This window comes from Bubalus kerabau, chromosome 1 (genome assembly GCF_029407905.1).
Source record: "Bubalus kerabau isolate K-KA32 ecotype Philippines breed swamp buffalo chromosome 1, PCC_UOA_SB_1v2, whole genome shotgun sequence".
Classification (NCBI taxonomy): Eukaryota; Metazoa; Chordata; class Mammalia; order Artiodactyla; family Bovidae; genus Bubalus; species Bubalus kerabau.
The window spans coordinates 90036569-90058469 of record NC_073624.1 but is presented as its reverse complement, the minus strand read 5'-3'; the positions used below and the strand labels follow the sequence as shown (position 1 = coordinate 90058469).

General features: G+C 55.3%; 1 protein-coding gene and 1 long non-coding RNA gene across 2 annotated transcripts in view; one reads left to right on the top strand and one right to left on the bottom strand.

The window, feature by feature from the left end:
• The first annotated feature begins 14922 nt into the window (after positions 1-14922).
• The window catches only part of HDAC7 (histone deacetylase 7), a 36071-nt gene continuing 29092 nt past the window's right edge, over positions 14923-21901 (top strand). Inside the window, exon 1 of the mRNA XM_055581856.1 lies at positions 14923-15020. Within this exon, the coding sequence (XP_055437831.1) occupies positions 15002-15020 (19 nt within the window). The 5' untranslated portion in view covers positions 14923-15001. The remainder of the gene's footprint in view (positions 15021-21901) is intronic.
• On the bottom strand, positions 19443-21141 carry LOC129652846 (uncharacterized). Its single transcript, XR_008714812.1, has 4 exons — positions 21054-21141; positions 20392-20788; positions 20034-20089; positions 19443-19744 (listed from the first exon to the last, which is right to left on the bottom strand). It is a non-coding gene; the product is annotated as an uncharacterized LOC129652846 (long non-coding RNA).

Sequence of the window (21901 nt, the reverse complement as noted above, 5' to 3'; positions counted from 1 at the left end):
CCAGGAGGGCCAGGTAGAGCAAGCAGCCCACCAGAAAAGGCTCCGCAACCAAGGCCAGCCCAGCCAAGCGCGGAGGACCAATGAGCAACTGGGTTCAGAGAGCCAGGGAAACCCCTTCCCGCTGTCCCTTCTGTTTCCCTCCAGCCCCACCCCCACTTCCACTGATTTAAATTTCTTCCCCTCTCCCACCCTGGAGCCCCAGGGGAGCAACAGGGTGGGTTGGGGGGGAACAGCCCTGGGTGATAAAGTAGGGATGGGGAGAGGTGATAAAGGGGATGGGAAAGAAGCCAGCTTCACTTCCTCTCTGATAGGGACCCCGCCCCAAGGGGCTCCTGCCTTCTGCCGTTCACAGGAAGGCCCTGAGGTGGTGGAGTGGATGGGCGGGAGCAGAGAGAGTGCTGTCGGTGGGCAGCATGTCAGCGGCCTTGGCAGTGGACGGTTCAGTGGGTGTTGGTTCTCTTGGGTGCTCCCCACGGCTGTCCCCACTGCAGGCCAGCAGGGGCTGGGCTGTGGGTGCAGAGGCAGAGGCACACAAGAGGGTCCCCTGCCCCTCCACCCCACGCCACTCCTGGCCTTGAGGAAAGCAGCCACAGTGGTGAAGGAGAGAGGGACTAGACAGCAGGTGGTCCTGAAGCCTGTTACCACCTCTCACCTGCTGTGTAACCTGGGGGCAGTGACTGGAGCTCTGGGGGCCTTGGTTTCCCCTGCATGAAGGGCAATGCAGGGTCTTTGTGAAGCTAACAGGAGGGAGCTTGCCGCTCCTGCAGGGCCTCCGCTAGGGGAGCAGCCGGACTGAAGTAGCTGCTGCCAGGACTGCTGGCAGATGGACAGGGTCTGTCTCTCTCCTGCAGAGCGAAGACACTGGTGATCCTCACTTGGGAGATGTTGTGAAAAGTAGACACGTGAACACATGGTGTTGAGACTTGTGCCTGGTGCGCACGCAGTAAGTGCTTGGTGACTATTAGACTTCGTTCTTAGAGTGTTCATCACCTCCTGGGGGATCCACTCCTCTCTTCAGTCATCCCCCCTCATTGTACACACACCTAAGTCAGGACTGGCGCAGGTGGGACTCACACCTAGTGGGTCCACTTGTGGAGGACCCCGCCGGTGCCCCAACGGTGCTCACAGGCCTGCCCAAGCCACCGAGGAGGGGGAAGGCTGGCCCCCAGCTCCCTGCTCCAGGCCAGGGCTCGGCTCCTCCCCATTATCTCCTTCTGCAAAGCCTCCTCCACCCGTCAACCCCCAACCGAGATTACAGACCCTCAACCGTCTCCAACTGCCCTGATTCGGGACGAGGCTGGACCCTCGCCCACACCACACCGGCCTGGCCACCCCAGCTCTGTCCTGCAGTGGAGAGAGGCCACCCGCTGCTCTGGGAGCTGGGGGAGCCAGGCTGGGGGCCGCCAGGAGGACACTGCCCCCACCCCAGTTTGCCTCCAAAGCACGAGAGGGAAGCTGGTCTCTGATGAGGAGAGACCTCGACGGGCCTCCCAGGCCTGCTCTGTCTTTCTTGTTTCAGCCTCTCTGCTTCTCCAGGCCGAGTCTGCAGTTTCTGCCTCTCTCTCTCAGGCTGCTCTTCCCCCCACCCCCAGAGCACACCTGGCTCCTCACATCAGATAACACAACCACAGCGCCCCTCGCCCCCGCCGCCTTCTAGAGCCCCCTCCTCGCCCCCATCCTCTTCCTCCCCTGCCTCCCCCACCTTGCGGCTCCCTGACTCGCTCACATTTCCCCAGGGAGGGTTAGGGAGGGGTCCCCAAAGCCTTAAAGCCTTACTAGGTAATTAATGAGGGTATGAGACGACCCTTCCTATTCCTACCCCCCAACACACGTGCACACACACACACGCGTGAGCACAGTAGAAACTCTACACCCCCGTGCCCTGTCAGAGCAGAATAAAGGGGAAGGAGGGACTCAGGGACCAGCCTTGAGGTACCAGGAAAATCCAGCCTGAGGAAGTAGAGGGTGGGGGTCCCAGAAGGGGTTCCACAGCTCCCTGCTTCTGGGCCAGGAGAAGCTTCTTCCCTTTTCCTGTGTGTGTTAGTTCATCTGGAGTCTCAGCAGGGCCTGCCTCAGGCCAGGGTCTGGGCTGGGGGAGAGGATGGAGAGTCCCAGCCCCTGCCTCCCACTCCCCCAAAAAAGCCCAGTGGGGAGGAGCTTGGGGTGGGGGCGCTTGTGGAGGAAGAGGCGCTGCGAAGTGGGGCTGCTGGGGTTGGGTGAGAGCTGGACAAGAAATTGTGGGAAGGGACAGGGTGGGTCCCAGGAGAGAGTGGGATGGGGACTGGTGGGTGCCTGGGAGCTGAGGCTGGAGGTTTTAATGCCTCTTAACAACAGATGAATCATAGGCAAATTATGTGGAAATGATGGCATAAATAAAGATATGTTATTTCAAGGCCCCAGTGTGCATTGTCGGAAGAGAGCTGAGGGGGGAGGAGCAGGAGGCTGCCCAGGCCGGATGGTGCTTGTAGGTGGGGGCCCAGGTAGAGTTCCTGTGGGGGGGTGGTGGAGGTGATGGCCCACTCACGTCTCTTGTCACCTTCTTCGTGCTATGAAACAGCAGGTGGCTGACCACAGCCTGTCAACCCCTCCCCCACGACAGAACAGCCCTCACACACCCTAAGCTCCTTGGTGATCCCCCAGCCCTCCCCTAACCTCCCTGGGGCCACTGCTACCCCCACACACTGTTCCCTTCCCCAGTGTCTGTCCTCTTTGGGCCGTCCCTCCAGGGGCTCAGGGGCTTCCCTGGTGGCTCAGAGGGTAAAAAATCTGCGTGCCATGCAGGAGACCCCGGTTTGATCCCTGGGTCAGGAAGATCCCCCTGGAGAAAGAAATGGCAACCCACCCCAGTATTCTTGCCTGGAGAATCCCATAGACAGAAGAGTCTGGCGGGCTACAGTCCAGGGAATTGCAAAGAGTTGGACACGATTGAGCAACTAACACTTCCAGGGGCTCAGACAGTAAAGAATCTGCCTACAATGTGGGAGACCCAGGTTCGATCCCTGAGTCAGGAAGATCGCCTGGAAAAAGGAATGCAACCCACTCCAGTATTCTTGCCTGGAGAATCCCATGGACAGAGGAGCCTGGAGGGCTACAGTCCATGGGGTCACAAAGAGTCAGACACGACTGAGCAACTAACACTTTTCCAGCCCCAGCACAAGGTCTTGCCCCCAGCATGGACTCGAGAGCCAACCGAGCTCCAGGAGCCTTCAGTGGACAGTGCCCGCAGTGATGGTCTGGCAGATGGATGGTCCAGTTAGTATATCCGCTGGAGGAATGAATTGAGGACCTCCCTCTGGTCCTCAGGGTCCTCCCTGTAGCCCAGTGGAAGCTGGTAGTCAACCCTCAATCCCAATCTCCACAGCGTTTCATGACATTGACAGTTCTTAGACAACTAGAAGGACTTCCTTGGAGGTCCAGTGGTTAAGATTTCTTGCTCTTAATGCAGGGGACACAGGTTTGAGCCTGCTTGGGGAACTAAGATCCCACATACCATGTGGCACAACCAAAAAGAAAAAGACTAGAAAAACGTGTGCCTTCATACCACGCCACACAATCATTCCCTGCCACTCATATTTCCTCTCAATCTTTTCCTCTGTGCTTACACTGGGTTTCTTTAAACACAGCCACAATCACTGGCGTGGGGAAATCTGCATTCTGTTGCCATGCTATGTCACATTCAAAATATCTTTTTAGTAGCTTCGTAATTTTCTATTAAGTGGAAATATAATTTGCTTCGCAATTTTCCAACTGTAGGTGTTCAGATCATTTCTTATTTTCCATATGGTAAAGAATGTGGTGATGAACATTACTATGCACGTATTCCACTCGCCCCACCTTGAATTTTGGTTTTAGGGTATTTTGGGTGGGGTTATTGAGCCAAACGGTAAAAACATCTTCTAGCTCTTACTATGTATTGCCAAATTGATTTCAAAAAGCAGTTACACCACCACCAACAACATGTACATTTCACCACATTCTCACTAATGCTTGAAAAGGGTGCCCGCCATCAACTTGTTTTAATTGGCATCACTTAGACAACAAGCAGGTTGCATGTTCCCCCGCATTTGCTTACTGGCTATGTTTCACCTTTCCTTGAAAAATCCTTTCTGTGCTTTGAGTTTTAGTCCACCCCTGTTTCAGTGTTTATTACCGACTTGTGTAAGCTTCTCTCTGTAAGGATTTTAAAGCATCGTCCACAGCAACTGAGTGGACACCTCTCATTTGTGACCTTCTCCCCATTTTGGACTCTGACATGGCACTTCCTCTTGTTCATTTAAATCTCTGACCGTTCCCTCTCCACTCTCACCAGTGATCCCAGGTCTTTATTGGTCCTTCCCTGCTCTTCTGCGTTCCGGAGACCAACTGTTCAGTCAACTTCCCCTGGACTGCCCCACCAGCACCTCAGTCCACATGTCCATAGCTTGACTCTGCTTTTCACTCCAAATTTGATTCTCACTCCATATCCCCTAACTCTGCTGCCTGAAAGTCTTCAGGTGATGATGTTTGGAAGGAGAAAGAGGAGCACAGAGGCTAACACACCTGAAGAGGAAAGGAGATTCTACTAATGAGATTCTGTCTTCAGCTTAGGACCAGGACTGGGAAGAGGAGGAGGTGACTATTGTCTAGGAAGATGGCCCACTGCGACTCAGTCTCCCTGCTTCCCTGTAGACCAGGACTGGACTGAGGTCTAACGATGGGTGCTTGAAAGCCAAAGTGGGATGCCGTCCTTCTACAGCAAATCAACCCTAGACATTGACCTCACTGGCCTTCTCTTTCACTTCTTGAGCCTCTTCCCCAGCAAGGGACTGCTGCTGCTGCTGCTGCTAAGTCGCTTCAGTTGTGTCTGACTCTGTGCGACCCCATGGACGGCAGCCCACCAGGCTCCGCCGTCCCTGGGATTCTCCAGGCAAGAACACTGGAGGGGGTTGCCATTTCCTTCTCCAGTGCATGAAAGGGAAAAGTGAAAGTGAAGTCGCTCAGTCGTGTCCAACTCTTCGCGACCCCATGGACTGCAGCCTACCAGGCTCCTCCATCCATGGGATTTGCCAGGCAAGAGTACTGGAGTGGGGTGCCATTGCCTTCTCCAAGCAAGGGACTAGAAGGGCTGAAGAAGAGGTTAAGCTGCCATCTCCTCTAAACCTGTGCAGTTCGATACAGTAGCCACTAGGCACCAGTGCTACTGAGCACCTAAAACATGGCTACAATGTACTGCAACTAAAATACACACTGGATTTCAAGGATTTAGTATGGAAAAAGCATGTAATATGGTCTCTTTAACAATTTTGTGCTTTGATTGCATGCTGGGATGATGTTTTTACATATATTAGGTTAAATAAATATACTATTAAAATGGATGTCACCAATGTATTTTTACTTTTTTTAAGACCAGGTTACAAATATGGTTCCCATTCTGTTACTACTGGGCGGTGCTGGTCTAGCCCCTCCCAGCAGGCAGAACACCAGGCTCTAGGCTGAGTGGCTCCATTGAGGGATCACGACAGATGCAGATAGAGACCCACTGGAGATGCAGGCCAGCTGAAGTCCAACCAGATGTCACCAACCAGGCAGTGGCCCGTCTCCCCCAGGCAAGGCAGAGCGAAGCAACGTTTCCTGGACAACGACTTTCCTCCTGGACTTCACGAAGCCTCTGAGCTGGCGCGCTATTCTACAAAGCTTGTTCCTGTAGACAAGTTACTCTAACAGAATGGTCCCCCAGAGTTTTGGATCTCTCCCCGCCTCAAGAGTTCTTGAGGAAGTTCTCCATCATTCCACTGGGGCCAGACCCTTCTGCAGGAGCCAGAAGCATCCTCCCACCCACTCGGGCTTTGGCTCGGCCCACGTGTGGGCTGGGAGGGGATGAGAGAGGAAGGTGGGCCTCTAGATACACCAGCTGGGCCGCAGACATGGTTTATATTCCATTTCTAATGCCTATCCTTCCTCTTGTCCCAGTGACAGAAGAACAGAAAGGGAACAGGAGGTGGCTGGGGTTGGGGGGGTGGGACCCAGGCACAACTCACTGGGCTGCCCTGCTCTGGCTCATCCTCCCATTGCCCGAGCCCCAGCCTTGCCATAGGAGGGCACCAGCAGCTCCCGCCCCACCAGCCGAGAGGACTCCACCTCTCCCAGGTCCTGGCTGGGATCCGCAGGCCCCAGGCGAGTGGGGGATGGGGAGCCACTCCTGCTTTCCCAGCAGCTGCTGCTGCCTCTTCCTGTTTTGCTAAAACTCTGGCTCTGGACCCAAGGAGGTGGGGGAAGTCAGTCGCCAGCCGCTCCCGCACCCCCCACCCCCCCCACAAAGGTCAACCTCGTCCCCCTGGCCCTCTTAGCTGGTTATTTATAGCCCCCAGGCCCCGAATGAGGAGCTGGATCTCACCTCCCGCAAATGTCAGCAGCTGTGGCCATTGCCCCAGGGATGCAGCCAGATGCTCAGCCCACCGCAGATGTGCAGTGCCAGGACAAGGGGGAGGGCAGGCGAGGGCCTCTCTTCAGGTGGTGTGGGCATTCCCTGCAGCCTGGTCCAGGGTCCGACCCCTCCTCAGCTCCGAGTCAACAACACCTGGGGGGTGTGGGGGGGAAGGTCCCCCACATGTTCTCCACTTCCACATTCCAGATCCGAGAATGGACACCTAAGGAAAGACCCATTTGGATGTCTTTGCATAAATTAGGTCAGTGCTCATTTTGAGACTGACTGTGTAGGGGAAAAGTTCAACTGAGACGGACAGGACACGACGCTGTCTCCTATTACTAATGTCAGCTCGGGCTTCATCCCTAACACTCAGTGGATGGCAGGCTCCGCACTGAGCACTTCACATCCTGGTCCCGTCAGTCTTCACAGCAACCCGAATATGGCAGGCACTTCATGCCCCAGTTTGCAGATGAGAAAACCAAGATATTCCACCCAAACAGCCTGACTCCAGAGTCCCAGTTTTAACAACAGGACAACACGGGCTCCCTCAGCCGGTCCCCATGGGTTTTATTTAAATGGTTCATTGAAAGCTGCATGCAGAGAAGCCTGGAGCCCAGCCTCAGGGTCTGCCCAGGGGGAGAGTGGCTGACTCGATGCCTCCTGTGCCCTCCTGCCCCTGCCACTCAGGCCAAGCTAGAATGAGGGAGGTGAGAGCAGGACGGGGACGTCTAGAATCACCATTCCAGGCACAGAGGGGGCAGGACAGAGCAGAGCCACTGCCCCCACCCACAAGGACCTGATGGTCCATCAGTGCCCCTCCCGTGTGGAGCTCCCGTGACTCGGGAACCCAGCATCCTTTGCAGCACTGGTGTTGTGGTCCCTCATCTGACAGTTTTCTCCATTTCAGGTTCTTTTCTTTGGCTGTATCCTGCTCCTGGAGATGATTAATTCACCAAGGATAAGGACTGTGGCTCCCTCTGCCTCTGGGCCCAAGAACCTGAGCCAGAGGAGATGCTCAAAAAATAAGAAATTATACTTATTGAAAAAGAATAGTAGTGGTGGTCACATGTGGGTAGATACTTCAAGGTCATAGCAAGGACACTCCCACTCACCCCACTGTGTAGTTACCCTCAGCCCCTTTCACCCGCACCTTATGTTGAAGCTCTTCTACTGCACATAGGAGCCTAGTTCAAACCCACCCTAAAGACATTCCTGGGGAAGAGAGGTGAGTGTTCTTAGGCCAAGACCTCCTCAAGGTCTTTGCTGGAGATTCCAGGATCAGAGGTAAGTGCCTCTCAAGGGGGACCATTTGGATAGGTAACAAGGTGGAATCCTGCCCTCCAGTCGATAGAGTCACGGGGGCTAGAGAGGGCCCTGCTGGGCCATGTAGCAAGGCCGAACTCCCAATCCCACCAGTGGGTGGACTGCAGCATCCCTGCAGGGGCCACTGGAGCGAGTAATTGTGAGCTGGCTGCAGAGAGGCATTTTGCAACTCAGACGAATTTCTTCTCGCTCATGATTAGGGTATGGCCCAGTGGCTGCCTCCCTGACCATAATCTCTGCTGGCACAGGCATCTCCGGGGCTGGGTGGTGCAGGCTGGGGAAGGAGCGCTGACCTAGAAGCTGGGATGCCTGACTTCTCTGCCTGCTCCCCACCACTGATTAACCATGACACCTCCGGCAAGGAGACTAGGTCCTCGGCTTCCTCAACTAGAAAGGAGTGGTTTGAATACATCAGAGCATCCCAAACCTAACCACACCTTAGAATTACCTGGGGAGCTGCAGATTACTAGGTACCCCACACCCCCAGCACCCCAAAAGGTAGAGACTGTGAGAGGGCCCAGGAATCTGCTATTCACAGGTTCTCCTGCGTGATTTTGATATAATGTCAGGTTTGGGAGATCCTACAGATTGGATAGTTTTACACACTGCTTGCAGTTCTTAGGAGTAAAGATTCTAGTAAATGGAACAGCCATAACAAGAGGTTTTGGTGCTGTGGGGTCTTATCAGAGGGCAAATGACGGGTAGTTTATTTCATCATCATCATCATCATCATCAATTACTATTTTTTTCAGTCTTGTTGAGATATAATTGACACTATAGCACTGTATAAGGTATACTGCATAATAATTTGATTCGTATACATCATGAAATGTGTATTACAATAAGCTTAGTGAACACGCATCAACTCATATAGACACAAAACCAAAGACAGAAAAAAAGACGTTTTCCTGTGATGAGAACTCAGGATTTACTCTCTTAACAATTTCCTAGATATAAAGCAGTACTAATTATATTTATCATGTTGTACATTATCATTATATCCCTGGTGCTTATTTATCTTATTACTGGAAGTTTGTACCTTTTGACTCAGTTGTGCCGACTCTTTGTGACCCCTAGGACTGTAACCCACCAGTCTCCTCTGTCCATGGGATTTCTCTAGCAAGAATACTGGAGTGGGTTGCTGTTTGACTACCTTTCTCCAATTCTCCCTGCCTCTAAGCCTCTGGTGACCACAAATCTCATCTCTTTCTTGAGGAACTTGTTTGTGTGTTTGTTTTGACGCATAATTGACCTCCGACATTCTGTTGGTTTCTGTTACAAAACACAGTGACTGGTATTTCAGTATTTTGATCATCATCATTACTCTTTCTATTATTATTTTACGGCTGGCATTATTGTTAGGGAGGAACATGGCAGTGCCCTCTTCTGTTTGTGTCACTAACAGGGCTCTGGCTTGGGGGAGGTGGAGGGGCTCGCTTACCTGCCAGCTGGGGCAGAATTGGGAGAGAAAGGAAGGGAGGAATGGGCCGTCCCTGTAGGTGGGGCCTCTTGGCCAGGGGACCTTTCTTTCTCTCCCTCCTGGGTGGAGTTTGGCTGGATGGGCTTTGGCACCAGCCTCAGGAGCTGGGAGAGTGTCTTCCCATCCATATTCCTGCCCCACTTTCAGTCTCAGCAGCCTCACCCCTGGGGACTGACCCTTCTTCTCCTCCGGTCCCACTTCCTCCCCAGGCTCCCTCAGTCCTCACCAACCTCATTCCTGAGCCTCACTAATCTGTTTGCCACCCTCTGCTTCCTTGCCTCGCCCTTGCACATGCCATTCTCTCTACCTGGAATGTCACCCCCTTCCCCCACACCGATTCGCATTTCTGGGCTCCTTCAAAACCCAGCTTAAAGCTCACTGACTTCATTTAGGCTGTGATCTGCTCAGGTCTTTCCTCTTTGCCATGAACATTTGAAATAACAGAATCAGAAAACTGCCTCAGACTCAGAAAAGTAGAGATGACTTAGACCCGCTCTCACATTTAATACATGAGAAACCAGCCTGAGGCCCAGAGAGGTCTTGATTTAGCCAAGATCACACAGTGGTGAGATTTTTAAAATAGTTGGCTGCACAAGAGGCTTTCAAGTATTTTATGTGTTTATTTCCTCAACACAGTGTGAGCAAAATGAGGGCAGAAACTGTGCTTTTGCTTTTATTTTTGTTCTTTATCTGCACTATGGTGTGTGTGTGTGTATGTGTCTGTGTGGAGGGGGCAACTATAATATTTCTAAATCTCACAGTGGTACAGCCTTCTGCATATATTATTCGTACAATCTCAGACTAGGCCTGTGAGGTAGATAACCAAGGCCTTGCTATTTTACAAAGCAGGAAACTGAGACTTAGAAAGGTGTGACCCAGGAAGTTAATGGCAGAACTGGGCCTAGAACTCAAGTTCTGTGGCTCCCAGCGTAGCCCGGGGTCCTGACAGCCACGATGCTCTCCTGGGCTTCCGGCTGGGACCTGGAGTGGCCAAGGGAGTGGCCTCTGCCGTCCTCCCCAGTCACTGTGCCTTCCTCACCTTGGGGTGAGGGGGCCTCGTCTTTGGCTTCCTGCCCCTCCCCATCCTGTCCCACCGCTTTCTCCCTGTGTCCCCCTAGGGCATGGTTGGCACATACACACATACACATACATACCCAGAACTGCAGGTGTCTAGGGCAACAGACCACAGGGGAAACCACATCACCTTTGTTGACAATGGAGGGAGGTAGGGGGATGAGGGAGGTAGGAGGACCAGGAAGGAACTTGCTTAGTTTTCTCCACCTGCCTCTGTCCCCACAGTCATTTCACCTCCCATCTCGGGCTATCTGAACTGGTCGCCATGACCCAGCCTCTTCTTAATTTAACTCTGATCCAGGAGGATGTATGGCTTCTTCTCTCAGATCCTAAAATCCTGAGTGGGAGTCTGCCTAGCTGCACCCCAAAGTCGCACCCCTCCATCCTAGCCAGAATACTTACGTAGCTCCTCTGATCCCTCCAGAGCAACGCAACAGACAAAGGTGGGGACCGGGGATGAGATGGCATGACTGGGGTTGGTGAGGAAGGAAACTTGGCATCTAGAATGTCATTCCTTGGTCAGCGGGGACCTCTAGTAACCAGGCTGCACCGGAGAAGGAGACCTGGCCACAACTTCTGCATTGTTTTGATCTGTTAGAAGAAACTGCACAGGCTCTGAATCAGGCACATTTGCAATTGAATCACTTACTGGTTCTATGCCTGTGTGCGTGCCCAGTTGCTAAGTTGTGTCTGACTCTTTGTCACCCCATGGCCTATTCAGTCCATGGAATTCTCTAGGTCAGAATACTGGAGTGGGTAGCCTTTCCTTTCTCCAGGGGATCTTCCCAACCCAGGGATCGAACCCAGGTCTCCCGCATTGTAGGCAGATTCTTTACCACTGAACCATGTGGGAAGCTCTGGCCTTGGACAAAACACTTTGTCTTACTGAGCTTTAGTTCGTTAACTAAAACAATGGGGATAATACTGAGGTATAAGTGAAAGGGCCTTGAACAGCATGTGATACAAAGGAGCCTCTCGATAAATCCTAATTACCCTCACTCTCCTTCCTTCCACTTGTTATATCTGGCTCCATGAAACACTTTATTTGAAGATGGGGATCTATCTCCCCTATTTATATTTCTAGTCCAAACCCTAGGCATTGGCATCTGATTCCAGGTTGAGAAACTGGAATCCAAGGCCCAACCCACCCAAGGAAGTGGCTGTCCCTCTGAGATCTACCCAGGCCAGGGATGAACACTTTCTGATTGGCCTTGTGGAGAGTGTGGGGGAAGTGTGGGTTAGGGGAGGGATTGTGGCTTCAGCTACCACATCTAGAAAGCTGGGTCAAGAGTGGTCTCAGAGGCCTGAGGTTTAGACCAGATGACTCTGGATGGAGCTTTAAACCCTGGCACAAGGTGGGCACCCAATAACATTTGTTGAATAGATGAATACCCTCCTCAATTTCCAGTTGTGTAACTTTGGTCAGGTTTCTCAGCCTTTATGAGCCATCATCCATACGTTAATCACAAGCATAACAAGGATTACTGTTATGAATAAAATGATCTAATATTTGCCAGGGGGATGGCATAGGGCTGCTACACAGTAAACAGTAAAAGGTAGCTAAGCGAGGGAAGGAAAGAAGGGAAAGAGAATGTCAGGTAGCCCCAGAGCCCCAAAGAAAGCAGAAGGCAGTGCCCTCAGGCTTTGTATGGCCAGAGCCTCAAGGAAGATACCAAGGAGCCAAGGCAGGTTCTATGAGACTCATTTCTTCTGCAGAGCGCTTAACTGAGCAGTCTGTGCAAAAACAAAACAAAACAAAGCTCTCCACATGGTAACCAGGGTAGAGAAGAAAAAGGTAGCCTGCACTTTTCTGCCTCAGGTCTCTTTTCTGGAGACTCCCTAACACACCTCAGCACGGGAGGTGTGACTTAGAAACTGGATTAAGATTGGACCATGAGATGCAGGTGGGGTGGTGGTAAGTAAAGGGGCAAGATAAGAAGGGGCACAGTCCAGCTTCTGGATGTAGGACTCACCTGCTGTCTTTCTCTCTGTCTTGACTTCAGGTAGGGAATTCTGGTGTGTGTAGAAGGCCATGTGTGGAGTACCGAGGGGACAGGTAAGGGTTGAGAGGAGATAACCTTTGTGCACAAATCTCTTAGAACTCAGTGATTAGGTCAAAAAGGACAAGAAAATTCACAAACAAATACATGAATGATGCACATGGTAGAAATGAGCAAACAAATGCCTGATTTCAGTTCAGAAATAGCTACAGGAGTCCTGGGAGGGGCATCAGGAGGGAGCATTGTGAGGCTAAAGGAGACAGACACCAGGGGAGAGGGTGAGCGTCTGAAGCAACCAAGCGATTTTTCTGGAGGCTGTGGGTATGGAGGCCTTGGGCACAGAGAGGGATTTGGCTTGGAAGCAAGGACTGGGAAAAACACACCTGAGGCAGAAGAACATGTGTCTTTAAGAGTCATGAGAAAAAAGGTATAATTGATGTTGTTCCACTGGGGGATGGTCCTTGAAGTCCATGAATCTGTTTCAATTCCAAAAATGACCCAGAGGGAGTCTGAATTCTGTGGAAGGCGCTCAGCAAGACACTACAAGGAATGCACCCCTGACTAAGGCAGTAGCTGGGCTCAGGGGACGTCCACTCTGGAACATTCTTGCAAAGGAGGAGAGAGCTGAGACAAGTATACAAGTGGGTGAAGGTCAAAGTACAGAGGAAGACTGACAAGATGCTGGAGTGGAGTCCTTCAAGGAGAAGAAAGAATCCCTCTGGCTATGGGAATCAGGGAAAGCCTCCTGGAGAAGTGGGATAGACCTTGAGGATTAGACAGATTTTAGCAGGGGCAGAGAGGGAGGACATTCATTTTTGGAGGGAATGGCATGAGCCAAAGTAGGGGAATGGGAGAGCACAAGGACACGAGGGGGACAGCCAGTAGCCCGGTTTGGCTTAAATAATAATAGTAATAACAGCAACTAACATCTAAGTACTTAGTACTAACATATAAGTACTGAGCACTAAGTACCTCCAGGCCCTGAGCAGAACAGCGGAAGGGGCGGGAAGAGAGAGAGGTGTGTGTGGCGCCATGCTGTAGGAGGCCTTCATGCTGGGAAAGGCGTCTGTGAGGATAAGTGAACAAGTGCAAAGCTGTTAGATCTGTCTGCTTTGTGAGCGCTGGGACCACAAAGCGGCCTGAGGTAGGAAGCAGGAGCAACAGGTGGTGGGACCTGAGCCAGGTTTGCAGGAACAGGGTAGCTATGGTCAGATGTTGGACCTCAGCATGGCCAAGCTCTCCTAGGCCACTGGGACTCTTGCTTCTAATCTGACACGTCTCTGGCTCAGCCTCTATTTCTTCTTTTTCTGTAGCATCGTGGGACTCCAGGCTTCCCAGGATTGAGGGAAGCAGGATGGGGTCAAAGGGAAGCTGCCCTCTGCCTTCCAGGGGTGAGCCCCCCACCATCAGGGAGAGACCAGCGCTTCCTGTAGACTTCTCCACTTCGACGGAGCCGGTGTGTCTCTGACCCAGCAGACTGCCAGAGGCACAGGGCTGACAGACCAGGCCGGGAAGCACAATGGGGAGGTCCTCAGCCCCTGACCCCTGACCCTGACCTTCTGGTCTTGCTAACAGGGAGCCCGGCAGGGAGGGCTGCTGTGCAAAGCCAGCCCGGAGCTGAGTTTATTAGCTGAGGGAGGGCTGGAGGCGGCTACATTCCGACTCACAGACTGGAACATTTCTATGATCCGCTGTAATGCACTGGGAGACACTGGGCACATTGCTGAAGTTTGACTCATAGGGACCGGGAGGGGTAAAGTAGGGGGGGGAGGGTGGTGGGGGGAGAGGAATGGGAGGAAGAGAGGAAGAGGAGAGGAGGGAAGGAAATCCCTTGAGAAATTTCTTTAAAAAAAGAAAACTTTCAAAATCGGCACCACCCCACCCCCTTTTTCTTTTAATAGGAACAGGCTGGACCCTTCTATTCCCCTCAGCAGGCATGGGGGGGGGGGGTTGCATGGCAGAGGGGGAGGGCTGGGCAGTGATTCAAATCAGATCCTGGAACTTTCCTCAGGCACGTTGTGCTTGGGGCGGGGTCGGGGGTGTCCGTCTGGGATTCCTCGCCGGGACCGGTGACTCCACGCGCGTCCCGCGGCCTCCCGCCCCTCCCCGTGTAACTGCTGGCTGGTGGGCCGTGCGTGCTTGTGCCTTTGAGCGCGGGGGTCCCTCCCTGAGGCGTGTCTGTGTAGACGACTCTGCCCCGGGCCAACATGGATGTTTGCTCGCGGCCCCGGTCGCCCGCGAGGGTGCGTGCGCTCAGGTATCTGGGTTTCCGGGAATTGTGCGCGGGTCGCTGCGCCGCGCGGCGGCCGGGACTTGGGCTGCAGCGCGGCGGCAGCGCGCGGGTCGGGGCCGCGTCCCCCGCGTTCCGGGTTCGGCGCTGCCTCCCCGCGATCCGGCCGCGCGGGGTGTCCGCCCGCCCGTCCGCCAGCCCGGGCGCCGCGCCGTGTCTGCCGGGTGGTGTGTCCCCGGGACGCGAGCGCCTGCCCCCTCCCTCCCCTCCCCCTTGGCCCGCTCTCAGACTCAGATAAAGCATTTCCTTCCATTGTCATCCTACCCTGCCGGCCGGGCTGCCAGGGCCCTCCCCCTCCCGGCCCCCTCCCTTCCTCTCGCCGTCTCACAGTCGCTCCGCAGCCTCCGGCGACCGGGGGGGATGTGAGGCCGGCGCCCCAGCCCCCCGCCCCGCCATGAGCCCCCCGCTCTGAGGGCCCCGGCCCCTGGATGCACAGCCCCGGCGCTGGTGAGTACTGGGCTGCCGCCCCCCGTCCGCCCCGCCCTGCGCGCGGCACCCAGCGCCGCCCGCCCGGGCTTGGGCTTGGGCTCCGGCTCCCGCGCGGGGCTCCGGGCGGCCCCACGGGCCCAGCCCGGCGTGCGCCCCCGCGATCGTGCCCGCGTCGCTCGGCTCCGCGGGGCTCTGGCAGGCTCCCGGCCCGGGCTGGTTCCGGGGCCGGAGGGTTAAGGGCCTCCTGCGGGGCGCCCACATCCGCCCGCCCCGGGGCAGCGACAGGCCCGAGGGAGGGAGTTGGAGGCCCCGGGCCGCCGGTGCGCGGGCCCGGCGTCCCATCACCCCCATTCACGGGGAGGACTGAACGGGGGACCCTGGAGGGAGGGACGGCCGCCGCGGCCCCGGGAGGGGGCGGTGCTCCCGGGCGGAAGGTTTGGAAGCGCTGGGCAAAGGGCAGGACCCGTTGAGTTGGGGCCACATTCTGAGCCCCGAATATCAGCGCCCCCAGCCCGCGGACCCCGGCTGGACTTCTCCGACCCCTCCGCTGGGGAAAGTGATCCCTAGGAGGGAGGGTCTCTGACAGCGAGGTTTATCTGAGCAACGCCCCCCACCCGCCGCCCCCCCAACCCCGCTCACCCATCTGGGTGAAGAGACACCTGTGCTCAAGTGAGCTGTGGAGGTGCTGGCGGGGCGCGGGAAGATGGGGACCGCAGGCTGTGTCCTGAGGGTGGGGGACAGGATGTGTGCCCCCCAAACCTGGGGTCTGTTGGTCCTGGGGAGTGAGAGCAGGCGGCAAATCCGGCAGCTGGGCTGGGCTCTGATTCTGGGCCTGTGAACTAAGAGAGAGACCAGTGGGACTTGCAGGCCAACCAGCACCCCCACCCCCGTTTCCTTCTCTCCTGCTGCCCAAGCTACCCTTTCAGATCTGACCTGGCCAGCCACTGGGGCTCCTCCCACCCAGTCCAGGCCATTCCCTGTCCCTGCTGGCGGTCTTGCATACCCTAGAGGCCTCCCCCTGCGTCTGGACACGGCCTGTCCTGCTGCTCCCCATCCCTCCCCACACCCTCACTCAGCATCTGCTTGAGGCCCAGCTCTGTCTGCCAGTTTCAGTGGCCCTGCTGGGGACTCAGCATCTGGATTCATCATCCTATTCCCTGGACATGCCTCTGAGTCGATGAGGACTTTCCTCAAGACCCCTGCCCGAGCCACTGTGACTCGGTTTCTGTGCTCCCTAACAGTGGCCCATTTCTCCCCTGTAGGACCCCATAGGTCAGGTCCTCCAAGTGGCTTGGGCAGCCACACACTCCTCTCCTCACACCAACTCTCTTGGAAGCTCCTTCTCCAGCCTCTGCAAGACCACTTGCAGAGCTCATTGCTCAGCATCTCAACCTCTCTGCTTTCTTCTCTCTGTCCCCTCTACCCACTGAACTAAGAAGTAATGTTCCTCTTCCGTGGAGTCACTGCTGGGGAAACAAAGGCACAAAGCAATCTCGCTGTGCTGCTCCCAGTGAACCTGAACTGGAACGAGGTCCGGGACGCGCTGGGACTCTTCCTCGGCCTTTAGTCCCATGATGTTCCTGGGCCCCGCCAAGGCCAGGCTCAGAGCTGCTTCTTGGTATTACGCCTGGAATGGCTCCGGGGCAGTGTTCTCCTGAGGTCTCTGTGTTCCTTAGCCTGAGCCCAGTGGTGGGTGTCTCTGGCCACCAAGTCTTAAGCTGTTATCCTGTGGCTGGGAAGGTTGCATTCAGGTCTTGCACTGACCATTCCAAGAATCTAAACTGGTCACTCCACTTTGACACTGAAGCTCAGTTTCCCCATCAATAAAATGACCACAGAGGAGGAGAGGCTGACAATAGGAGATGGACTGGTGGTGTCCAGGATGGGGGCTGTTATGGCCCCCATTTCCTTCAGTAATAGTGGACCCCAGCTTTCATTCTTTTCTGGGAACGAGAGTTGGAACTTTCTTTTCCACCATCCTCTCCTCAATCTGGATAGAAAGCCCTTGGAAATTAGAATCTCATGTGTGATGGGTGTGAGGAATGGGTACCCTCCTGGGGCTGCAGGCGTCCATGCCCAAGGCAGAACCTCCACCACCTCTTTGCCTTCCTTCTTCTGGCCTTTCATTTTAAGAGCTGGTAATTTTGAAGTTGTCAGGGGTCCGATAGAAGATAAGCTAAGGTAAGGCCCAGGGTCACCCAGCCAGGGAATGGCAGGCCAGGTGGGGCCAGGACCAGACCTGCTAACTCTGCCAGTGCCCATACTCCTGGCCTTCTCCTCCCTGGCCTGGCTCAGGTCCCGCGCATGCCCTCGTCATGCCTTGGCCTGACCTGTCCTTAGGCAGACCTGAGACTGGGACCTGTGGTGGGGTGAGGGGTACTGCTGGAAGCAGGGCCGGAGTGAGGCCTGGGAGCTGGCATCTGTCTTTCCAAGGCTCTGGGACTGTCGTTTCTGTGTTGGATTTGTTCACTAGATGGGGCACTTCCTCTGGGGCAGGAAGCTTTGATTTCCTGTGGTGGGGGCGCTGGTAGGATTAGGAGTGGGGGACTCAGCTCTGGGCCATCCCTGATGTTGTTTGGAACCAAAAGGAGCAGAGCTTTCTGCATAAGGCAGGGGAGGCAGGAAGGAGAGCTTCGGTGAGGAGGCCCCGGGTAAGGCCAGAGAAGGAGGCCAAGAGGGCAATGAGATGGGGAGGCGGGGCGGCGGTGGGCAACACAGCAGGAAGCCTGGTCAGCAGGTGACCCTGCCGGGTATTGTGTTTCCTTGTGATATTTCCCCCTGTTTCTGTGGCAACCTTCCCGGGGGACCCAGGCCTTGGAACTGCAGGAAAGTGCCCCCAGACAGCCCTTTCCTTAGTGGTCTGAGTATTAGGAGGAGTCCTTAAATATGGCCACCTCCCTTACCATTTTGGCTCCTAGGGACCAGAGCCTGGGAATCTAGGCAAGTAAGTGAGCATTGGGGGTGGGGGCTGGGTGGCTGGGCTGGGTGGAGGCCCTTTTGCACCTCCTGGTGGGGGAAGCAGAAGAGACGTTTTTGCTGGACTTTTGGGGTAGGGGGCTCTGTGCCTCTCATCCCATCTCTCCACATCCCATCTCTCCACTGTCCTCCAGCTCTCCCCCTGTGAAAGGGAACTGGACATCATGCTGCCTGGGGCAAAGGGTGAGGGGGGAGTGGCAGAGGCAGGAGAGATGTTGTCATCAGCAGAGCATAGCTCCTTTGGTCCTGCACCACTTCCCAGAGGCCGAATAAATTCAGGATAGTGTCTGTTTCATGTGGATCAACACGTGATGGGTGTGTATGCACACTGAGTGAGTGGTGGGGGTCTGCACATGTGCCCCTAGGCTTGTATGTAGAGGTGGTGATTCCATGGCAATTTGCAGTCCATGTGGTGGCTCTTTGTTGGGTGTCTGGGGAACATGCACACATGTAGTATGGATGTGTGTGGTCTCTAGAGTTGTGCACCTTTGCACTCATGGCTCTGCATGGGGTAGATGGACGTGTTTGGAGGGGATGTATGCCTGTGCAGGAATGGCTTTTTTTTTTTTTTTGAAGTCCAGGTATTTGCTGGAAAGCATGCTCACCTCTCTTCAAATGCTGGTTCCCAGGCCACTTGCTTTAGAGTTCAGGACACTTGGAACTGCAGGAAAGTGCCCCCAGACAACCCTTTCCTTAGTGGTCTGAGTATTAGGAGGAGTCCTTAAATCTGACACCTCCCTTCCCGTTTTGGCTTCCTAGGACATTTCCAATTCCAGGTACATGTCAATACCTGGGGATGTATTCAAAATAAAGATCCTCAGGCCCCCTTCCAGACTCAGAATCTGCAGGGGTGGGGCCTGGGAGTCTGGATTTTGACACGTGCTTCAGGTGATCTGGTGGCAAGCCGTGTTTGAGGACTGCTGGTCTGGGCCAACCTCTTCAGTTTTTCCTTTGAGGAAACTGAGACTCGCAGAAGGTATGTGGTTTGTCCAACGACACAAGGATAGTAAGACAAGAACCAGGACACAATCCAAGCCTTTCAACACCAGTCCAGGACTCATCCATGCGTCCTCTGGGTGTGCAACTGTGTACATGTCCACACTCAGCATGACACTGTGGATCCAGACGGAACTGGAGTGGATGCTCACTGGCCTTGACCTTTTCCCTGGGGTCCCAGGCTTCCTGACCTTGCTTTTCCTTTTACATCCTGCTTCCTTCTCCCTGGGGAAATCCTGGACCTGTGGCTCATCAATCCTAAAAGTGACGTTGGCAACCAGAAGGCCCCCTTTGCTGTGCTAAGCATTCAGCTATTTATTTACTCACTGGGTGCTTACTGAGCCTTGCTGTATGCCAGGTCCTGGGCACAGATACACAGTGATCTCATAGGCAGGACGTCTGACCTCAGGGAACTTCCACTCTAGTGGCGGAGACGGTAAGACAAGTAAGCAAGTCAAGAAATGAGTAGATACATTTAGTTACCCATTGTGATGAACCCTAAGAAGGAAATGAACCGGGCGCAGCAACAGAGAATAACAAGGGGGGACTTCCTTAGACAGGGAGGCCGGGGGAGGTCTGCCTGAGAAGTGAAATGGATGCCTGCTCTCACCTCCCCAGGCTGGAAGTGAGCCCTCGGAGCTTCTGAGCCATGCTTGGCAACCACCTGGATCCAGGTGAGGGACCTAGGCTGAGGATTAGAGCCCGAGGGCCAGCCTTTGGTCTGGTGCGGAAGACATCAGGGTCTCGGCTCCTCAGGCAATCCACAGAGGCTGATGAAAGGGGAAAGAGGAGGGGGAGCTGGACAGGGCTGACCTCAGGCTGCTTCAGCGCTCGGGGGAGCAGCCTCTTTCCCTCCCAGGGGCTGAGTCCAGGGCCCCGTGGATGTGTTGGGTGCCGGGGAGGTGGCAGCAAAGTGCCACCCCTTTCCTGACCCTCCTGCTTCACCTTCCTCCCTCCTCATTCCCTTCCTCCCCCTCTCGCCACCCTGTAACTCCTGTGCCAAGTCCCTCCCTTCTTGGTCTAGCCTGGCTGCCTCTGTGGCCACTGGGATCTATTTACCTGGTTCAGGAGTCACCGAGGAGACAGGGGGATCCTACGTAGAGAGGACTTGGGCCCTGGAAGAGAGGACACACCAGAAAAAAGGACTGGGGCCGGGGCCGGTGTGAGGACGGAGCAAAGTGAGGGCTGAGGCTGGCCGATTAGGGCCTGGGGCAGGAGAGAGAGAGGAGGAGACCTTGGACTGGGTGCTGCAGAGCCTCTCCTGGGCCCTTGGAATCTGCTCCTCAAACCGGGAGAGATTCTGTGCATGGGGCGGGGTTGGGAGGCATTGGTGGGGGCGGCAGAAGAACAGCTAGAAGGCCGGGCCCCTCTGGTCCCCCTGCAGGCCTGCCCCTTCGGCCCCTTCTCAGAAGGTTACCTTTCACATCAGCCAGCAGCCTTCAGACCCTCTTGCCTCCAGCCTCTTCTGGTAGGTTTTCCTGGGGGTCCCCAGAGCTGTGGGCTGCAGGATGGTCCGGCCCTCTCCCCAGAGGGCTGTGTATCAGAGGAGCCCTCATGTAAAAGAAGAGGCCTCCAACCACCCGCCTGGAGTCCTTCCACCCTGGGCCTCCTTCTGGTGCACTCACTCCCTGGACTCCTGTGTCTCCCCGGCCTTCCGCCCAGGAGGGGGAGAGGACGGCTCATGAGGAGGGCCCTGGGCTAAACTCACCATCCCCACCCTGTCACCAGCCACTTCCTTTTTTCCCCATGTTGCGTGCAGGGATTGGAAATCCTGGTGGGCAGAGACCTTGGGCCTTCAGGGAGAGCCTGGCACCCTGGAGAGAGTGAGGGGGACCCCGTTCCCCTTCAGGAGTCCAGCTCAGCTCCCTCCCACCCCCAGGAGGCCAGCTCTGGCTCCTGCAGTCTCCCCCAACCTGCCCCCCCAACCCTTGAAGTCCCATTTCTCCCTCCCCCGCTGCCAGGATGACAGGGAGAAGCAGGGGAGGCTGGGAGTCACAGGTTCGGAAAGAGTCGGGGTGGGGGAATTCGGCGACTGGGGCGACAGGGCTGTAACCGTGTTGTTTTGCTTGCCCCACAAACCTGCACGGGCATCCGCTGCGCCCAGGGGCGTTCAGGTTGTGGAACTGCTCTCAGAATGACAGGCTGGTGGCACCCGGTTGGGGCGGGGGGGGGGGCGGGGTGGGGTGAAGGGGGGAGCCCCAGGCAAGGGGGAGCTGGAGGGTTAAAAATAGCAACAGCCGGGTTTCGGTTAGCAAATGTGGAGGCGGGGAGCTGGAGGCGGGGCAGGCGGCAGGCCGTGTTTGCCCGCAGCTCAGGGCTGTGTTTCCCCTGGGTCCCAGGAGTGAGTCACGGTGGAGCTGAGGAGGCGCGCTGGCACAGCCCCCCACCCCCGCCCCACCGGGCGAGGGGCTGGGCCCTGACTTCTGCTCCAGGGCACTGGAAGGACGGCCTCTCCCTTCCAGGCCTTCAGAGTCCTCTAGTGTGGTAGTGGGGAAGAAACCATTCTCAGACCAGAGACCTGGATTTGAATCCCAGTTGAATAGGCTGAGGAACCTTGTGCAAGTCTGCCAAGGACTCTGACACCTGATTTCCTAATCTTTCAAGTGGGGATTTACTCGTATGTGCCTGTCAACCCTCAGCAGATTCAAATGCACCCTGCAGATGTGAGTGATCTCCTTCTCTCTCCTGGGCCCATTGCAGAGCTTGCAGAAGGGCCCTCCAGTGAGGTCACAGGGAGGAAGGTGGTAGCGTCCTTATTCTCCTCCTGCAAAAAACCAAGTGTAGCTCTTCTCTGTGCCTCGGTTTCCTCATCTCTGTGATATGAAAGTAATAATTGCTTCAAGCTCCTTGAGTTGCTCTCAAGATTCAAGTAAGACTAGCACTGTGCCCGGTATGAGGTCAGTGCACAGAGAACATCATCACCATCA